This window comes from Salminus brasiliensis, chromosome 10, assembly GCF_030463535.1.
Source record: "Salminus brasiliensis chromosome 10, fSalBra1.hap2, whole genome shotgun sequence".
NCBI lineage: Eukaryota > Metazoa > Chordata > Actinopteri > Characiformes > Bryconidae > Salminus > Salminus brasiliensis.
This window is the reverse complement of record NC_132887.1, coordinates 40,867,371-40,874,870: the sequence shown is the minus strand read 5'-3', so window position 1 is coordinate 40,874,870 and position 7,500 is coordinate 40,867,371. Positions and strand designations below refer to the sequence as shown.

General features: G+C 45.4%; 1 protein-coding gene across 5 annotated transcripts in view; it reads right to left on the bottom strand.

Annotated features, from left to right (window-relative positions):
- rps6ka1 (ribosomal protein S6 kinase a, polypeptide 1) overlaps positions 1–7,500 on the bottom strand; it is a 45,203-nt gene that overhangs the window by 9,975 nt on the left and 27,728 nt on the right. For 3 of the 5 annotated variants that reach the window (XM_072690143.1, XM_072690140.1, XM_072690142.1), the window contains 7 exons: positions 3,918–4,034; positions 2,993–3,074; positions 2,037–2,117; positions 1,630–1,709; positions 1,367–1,473; positions 942–979; positions 405–547 (listed from right to left, as the gene is read on the bottom strand). In XM_072690143.1, the coding sequence (XP_072546244.1) occupies positions 405–547; positions 942–979; positions 1,367–1,473; positions 1,630–1,709; positions 2,037–2,117; positions 2,993–3,074; positions 3,918–4,034 (648 nt within the window). Of the gene's footprint in view, positions 1–404; positions 548–941; positions 980–1,366; positions 1,474–1,629; positions 1,710–2,036; positions 2,118–2,992; positions 3,075–3,917; positions 4,035–7,074; positions 7,429–7,500 lie in introns of those variants that run through there. The other 2 variants (XM_072690139.1, XM_072690141.1) reach the window with 2 other exon arrangements.

The window sequence follows — 7,500 nt, the reverse complement described above, 5'->3', positions numbered from 1 at the left end:
ACACAAACACACACGCTGATGAGCCAAAACATTAAGACCCCTCCCGGCGACGATTTGGCTTTGACTAGAGGCAGAGACCACAGATGCCACGCTCCGAAGTCTGTAGGGGAGGGGCTCTGGTGACATGTGGAGGAACAGCAGCATATTAGGGAGGTGGTCATTATGTTCTGTCTGATGGGTGTGTCTGTCATCATCATCACTTTAAAAATCAACAGGAAGTTCGGTTCTCTTCGGTTTCACTGTTTTCACAGGTCAGTGCTGGTGTCGCTGAGTCGTTTAGAGGAAGTTCTCACCCTCGCCCTTCAGACACACACCCGCTCACCCACACCCACACACACACACACACACACTTATTATAAGACAGACAAACTGCTTTAAGGAGTGTAAAAGAAGGTCCTTCGTACCATCAGTACCCCGAATGACCACCAGTCGGCGCTGTGGATGTGCCCCTGCCTGTTCACCACTTCTGGGGCCATGTACTCCACGGTCCCACAGAACGAATATGCCTTCTTCTCATGGTCTATAGCCTCCTTACACAGGCCGAAATCTACACACACACATACACACACACACACGCACGCACAATATTGTGACTGTCAGAACCAAATCCTTGTATCTCCAGCACAGCAGCTTTACAGGAGGAGGACAAACCCTTCATCTTTTAATGGAAGTCAGTGTAAAAGACTTTATTCCAGGTCATTCTGGGGCATTTCCATTGGTCCAATCATCATCATCATCATCTTCATCATTAAATTCTGATATAATATAATTAGAATTCTGCAGTTAATTAATAATTAATGATGATCTGAGTGTCTCTGTAGCTCAGTCTGTTCATCACGGGGTGTTTACAGAGGGCGGAATAAGTGTAAATGGAAGTGAGAAAAACATGTGTGTTTGTGTGTGTGTGTGTGGGCGAGTGTGTGTGCACGTGTGTGTGTTACCTGTGAGTTTGATGTGTCCCTCTTCGTCCAGCAGGATGCTGAAACAGAGGAGAGAGACAGAGTAACTGTATCTGCTGGATGTGCACTCTGTCTGAGAGTGAATCAGTGAATCAGTGAGTTGATGGATTAATGAGTAAGTCGACTAATGAGTTAATGTATTAACGAACGAGTGAATCAATGAATAAATCAAAGACTGAGTGAACTAGTGAGTGATTCAATGAACAAGTGAGTGAGTGAGTGGATCAATGAACAGTTAAACAAGTCAGTCAATGAACGGGTAAACAGGCGAATCAATAAATGAATCAAACGGTGGGCGAACGAGTCATTCAATAAAGGAGTGAACAGGCGATAAGGTGAGAGAGTGAACGAGTGATAAGTAAATAAGTGAACGAGTGAGCGAGGGGATGAGTGAGTGAGCTCAGTACTTCTCAGGTTTGAGGTCTCTGTAGATAATGCCCAGACTGTGCAGGTGATCCAAACCCAGAGCCAACTCCGCCAGGTAGAACTTCACATCCTCCTCTGTAAACATCACCTAACACACACACACACACACACACACACACACACACACACATTAACCCAGAGCTGTATACATCAGTACAGTGGAGAGTGATGTAATGAGCAGTAGTGGAGCGTTCAGCTCTCCTCTGAGCCGGAGCTGAAGGTGCTGCTGAAGGTACTGCTGTACCTCTTTTGATAATCTGGTGAAGAGATCTCCACCACGGAGGAAGTCCAGAATCAAATACAGCTTCCCCTCCGTCTGAAAGGCTGAACAAACAAACAAACAAACAAACAGAAAATGATAGAATTTTTAAATAATATTATATAATTATATATTATTTTATATAATTCTTAAGTATTCTTAAATATGTCCTTTATAAATGACTGTATATAAAATGATGTAAACAGTCACGTATCTGATAATTAACAGACGACAGAACAAATTAAACTGTCTCTCTGCCTGTCTCTCTGCCTGTCTCTCTGCCTGTCTCTCTGCCTGTCTCTCTGCCTGTCTCTCTGCCTGTCTTAATGACGAGGCTTGTTTAGATGAGGCTGGATGAGGAGGGGGGCAGAGAGGCGAGAGGAGAAACTGACCGTAGTGGAGTTTGACCACAAATGGGTGATTGACATCAGCCAGGATGTTCCTCTCCATCTTAGTTCGGACACGATCCCTCACTGGAAAGAAAGGCAAAATCAACCAAATAAATAAGAAAAAAGAAATGATGTCATCATCAGAACAATATATACACAGATATATGCATCTATACATGTGCAGCCAGTCCAAATGTTTGTGGACATCCCTTCTAATGAATGCATTCAGCTACTTTGGGGGTGGAGTCACACTCCATACTGCAACCAGCCACCAAAATACCACCAATAACAGCAGCTAGCTCACTTCCTGTCAATAAACAGCAGGAACAGCAGAGCCTGATTCACTTCAGAGGTACACAGTGTGAACTGCATCTGAACTGCACTGAATTAAGCACACACACACACACAAAGAAGAGAAGAACAGAGAGAAAGAGGAGATGAAGGCGGTGAAGATGCTAAAAACCACAAACAGCTTTTGTGCAGAGAAGCTGAACTACAGACTAAAACCACACACACACACACACACACACACACACACACACACACACACACACACACACACACACACACAGCTGTGTAACCGCTGCCTCTGTGCCCTTGGAGTAAACAGCCTGCTGATGTGAAGACAAACAATTGAAGCCAAAACATTTAGAAGAGAGAGAGCGAGAGAGAGCAGGGTGTGTGGTGGTCTCAGTCATGTGTGTGTATGTGTGTGTATGCGTGTGTGTGTGTGTGTGTTTGAGCGTGGGAAAGGATGAGAATGTGGGAGTGGGAGTGTAAGATTCTGCATGAATGTGGGCGTGTGTGGTCTCTCAGTGTGTGTGAAAGACAGTGTGTCTGTAAACCACTCCTGAACACTCACACTCTCTCACACACACACACACACACACACACACACACACACACACACACACACACACACACACACACAGTGTGTGTCAGACAGTGAGAGGCTTCACCTTTGAGCGTAGCTTTTCGGAGGACCTTCATGGCGTAGAGTTGGTTGCTGTCAGGTGGCGTGACCTTCCGCACCAGAAACACCTGCACAGTAAAAACAGGCCCAGAATCAAAACTCAGAAACACTGAAGCCCAGAATTACAGAGCAAAACAGCCAAAACCTGAAAACTAACACGGTCACTGAAGCTCAGCGTCACACATGAAGGACATAATACTGTCTAAAAGAATAATGATGGACTTCACGTCCAAAATAATAATGAAATAAAGTCAAACTCAAATATTATGAGCACGATAATTAAGAATTATGGACGCATTAACATTCAAAATAAAAACATTACGGTCACAAAAGTCCAAAATGAAAACTGAAGGACATCATACTGTTTCAAATACAACTAAATATGAACATATTAACATCTACAATGTAAAAAAAAGAAGGTCACAATAAATCTAACATCCAACATTGTTTAGAACCATGTTCATTTTTAGGACTAGGTTTGTGGTTAAGATTAGTTTCACTGTTGGGACTAGGTTAATTTTTCAGACTAAGTTCAGGGTTAGGGACGCGAATCATTGTTAGGGACTAGGTTCAGGGTTAGAGACTAGGTTCGTGGTTAGAGACCAGGCTCATGGTTAGAGACCAGGCTCATGGTTTGAGACTAGGTTCGTGGTTAGAGACTAGAATCAGAGAATTATTGAGCTCATTGAGGTCAACTATCCAAACACAGATCACGTCCAGAAATCTCCTTTACAGGGTCAGTCTGTAAACACTGCCCACTGCCCCGGAGATCGCTGCCTGCTCTGTAATTTAAAGAACTCGGGTTCGAATATTAGCATTACTGATCTGAGTAGAGGAAGTTTCATAGTATAGTATGTTTATGCCAGTGTGTGTGTGTGTGTGTGTGTGTGTGTGTGTGTTTATTTTCCTACCTTGCCGAAAGAACCCTGTCCCAACACCTTGAGCAGCTCAAACTGGGATGGGTCCGCTTTCTCCGCCCCCTCCTTAACCACATGTGTGATGTTGATCTCTTTGATGACATCATCATCCTGCAACAGGACAGGTTGTCAGTTAGCTTTTATAGAATCTGATGCTTCTTCGGAGTAGCCAAAAAACATTTTTTTTAAGTAAACAATTACAGTCAAAATAAACCAAACAGCCTCTGGGTTCTTCAAGGGTTCTGTTACCATGGCAATTATTGCTTATTATAATAATTAGAAAGACATACGAGTCTAAAATTCATTATAATTTATTATATATTCAAAAGAATTAAGAACAGAATTTAAAAATGAAAACTTTAGAATAGTTTCGAAGTCCAATTGAAATGAAAAATCAGGGACATGGTCCAGAACTCAATAAACGTAAAGTTAAGGACGTAAACTAAAGCCCTGAATAAACTATTAGGGACACAATGAGAAATGTAGCATGTAACCGGGGTAAAACTCTAAAATTATTAATTAATAATAAAGGACATCATCAAAATTAAAACGTAAACACTATAAAGTCTAAAACTAACAACTAGGGATGCAGTAATGTCTTAAATCACAGGTTAGGGACATAACAGGGCTTTAGGACACAATGTCCTCAATAAAGAATTAAAGACACAAAGTCCAAACATTTTTTATCCAAGGTTTCACATCATCTCTTCATGCGAGGTCAAATTTCTCCACCTGTCGACGTCACCTTTAGGCCTCACTGTTTCTGAAGAAACGCCACGACTGCCATCATCATCATCATCATCATATCAGTCCTAATTCCATCGTATCAGCCTGGAAACCCCCCTTTCATCAGCTGCAGTCTGCGGTCTAGAGCAGTGACGCCAGAGATACCTCACACTTCCAGGTCAACATTTCTCAAACTCCAGACCAAAAGCACGTAACTCCACGGAGATCTGCACGCAATCTAGACAGTCCAAGTCCAGTGTTTGTTAGCAACATTAGCCTAGCATCTCCTGTTGTGAACTGAAGAAGCTCACATCAGACCTCGAACATGTCTGATCAATTGAATCTGTGGTCCGTGATCAAGGACGTTTGATTTTTCACCAACGTGTAAGAAAGCACAGGTGCATGATGGGAAACGCAGTCCGATCTCCATTTATCTGATTTTTAAATATTCAAAGGATTTTTATTAAAACAGCTGGACAGACCCGGTTTGAGAACCGCTGGTAAAATGAACGAGCTTAGCAGCAGTCACCACAGACACACACAGACACACACAGACACACACAGACACACACAGACACACACAGACACACACAGACACACACACACACACACACACACGAACCAGTAGAGGAACTCCACCTCGCAGCACTGTTACGGGAAACACACCCACTTCACTCATTTAAAACCACAGCGTCAAATAGCTCGAAATAATCACACAACAGACGGGGGATTTAAACACACACTGCTTCACTCCCAGCACAGCCCCTCTGCACCCTGAGGACACCATCAGAACCCCCCGGCCTTACAGCTCCCCGTACTGGCCACTTTACCAGAACCCCCTGGCCTTACAGCTCCCCGTACTGGCCACTTTACCAGAACCCCCTGGCCTTACAGCTCCCCGTACTGGCCACTTTACCAGAACCCCCTGGCCTTACAGCTCCCCGTACTGGCCACTTTACCAGAACCACCTGGCCTTATAGCTCCCCGTACTGGCCACTTAACCAGAACCCCCCGCCCTACAGCTCCCCGTACTGGCCACTTTACCAGAACCCCCTGGCCTTATAGCTCCCCGTACTGGCCACTTAACCAGAACCCGCTGGCCTTACAGCTCCCCGTACTGGCCACTTAACCAGAACCCGCTGGCCTTACAGCTCCCCGTACTGGCCACTTTACCAGAACCCCCTGGCCTTACAGCTCCCCGTACTGGCCACTTTACCAGAACCCCCTGGCCTTACAGCTCCCCGTACTGGCCACTTTACCAGAACCCCCTGGCCTTACAGCTCCCCGTACTGGCCACTTTACCAGAACCCCCTGGCCTTACAGCTCCCCGTACTGGCCACTTTACCAGAACCCCCCGGCCTTACAGCTCCCCGTACTGGCCACTTTACCAGAAACCCTGGCCTTACATTTACAGTTAATGGCCACTTTATTGGAAACCCTCAATCACATTAATAGTTACTTGTATTGGCCACTTTACTAGAAACCCCAACCTTACATCAAGCGTTATTGGTCACCGTGTTAGTAACACAGTCTTGCTGCTACTCTTATTGGCCACTTTATTGGAAACCCTTGTTGGTCATTAAAGCCTTAAATCACCTGTTATTGGCCACTTTATTAGAAACCCCTAGATATGACCGCCACAGTAAAACAGAGTGTATGTATAGCAAACAGGAGTGTGTTCTCACTTACACTCATATTGTGGACACTGATGTCACTCACACACACACTTATTTTTTGCCCGGTGTTTAACACCCTTTAAAAGAGATCTCATCTCAAGTCTGCTTCTCCTCTCCCAGCAAAACCAACAGCAGCCATGTCCCAGCCCCAATCACACAGTCCTACAAGCTGGACCAATCAGACACCAGGTATCATCAGTATGGGTCCAATGTTGGACTGGTATCGGATGACACTTTAAACGTTGAGTACTGGAAGAGTGACCCTCACTGTTCCCGTTGGGGTCTTAGTTACAGTAGCAGTGTGTGAAACTACCTCCACCATGTTTGGAGGCTGTACAGCTGAGTTGAAGCTGATGAGCTTCACAAAGGTGCTCCATTAAGCCACCAGCAGGAGAGTCAAATAATGTAGGAGTGAATTCATTGTAATGGTCTCCACATACACTGTGTGTCCAAATGTTTGTGGACAACCCTTCTAATGATGCATTCAGCTACTTTAAGCTGCTCCCATTGCTGACACAGATGTGCAGGATTGCTTTTGGTTCCATGCAGAACCGTATTTGTGATCCAGATGTGCGTGTAAGTCTGAAGAACCATCACTTGATGTTCTTCAAAGTCACATCTCCATTACAGATCACTACAAAGTGGTTCTTCTATGACATCCCTCAAAGAACTTTAAAGAGCGTAGACTTCTGAAGGTGTGTGTGCGCGCGAGTGCGCGAGTGTGTGGGAGTGTGTGTGTGCGTACTGACCGTCCACTGCCGTTTCTGTTCGCATGCCAAAGTGGTGCTGGACGCGGTGGAGGACGCGGTGGCGGCTGGGCTGCCATTGGTCTCCACCAGCGGACAGACGTCAGCGGCGTTAGCCAGCGCTTTCCGCTGGTGTCTCCTGAACAGGTAGAGCGTGAGCAGCTGCCTCAGCTTAAACTTCCCTCTCTCCTTCTCTCTGTCCATCTCCTCATCTCTCCGCTAGTCCCGGCCTCCCACCGTCACCTCCTGCTCCTACTCTATCTGCTCCCTGCTGCGGCTAATCTCACTGACCTCGACATCTCCCTCTCTCTCTCTCTCTCTAAACACCAGCCGACTACCGCTCGCCCAGCTTTACACTGCTCACACTGTTGTAGCAAGTGCAAGCCCAAATGAGGGATGTGAAATGTAGACAGGAAGGAAGAGGTTGAG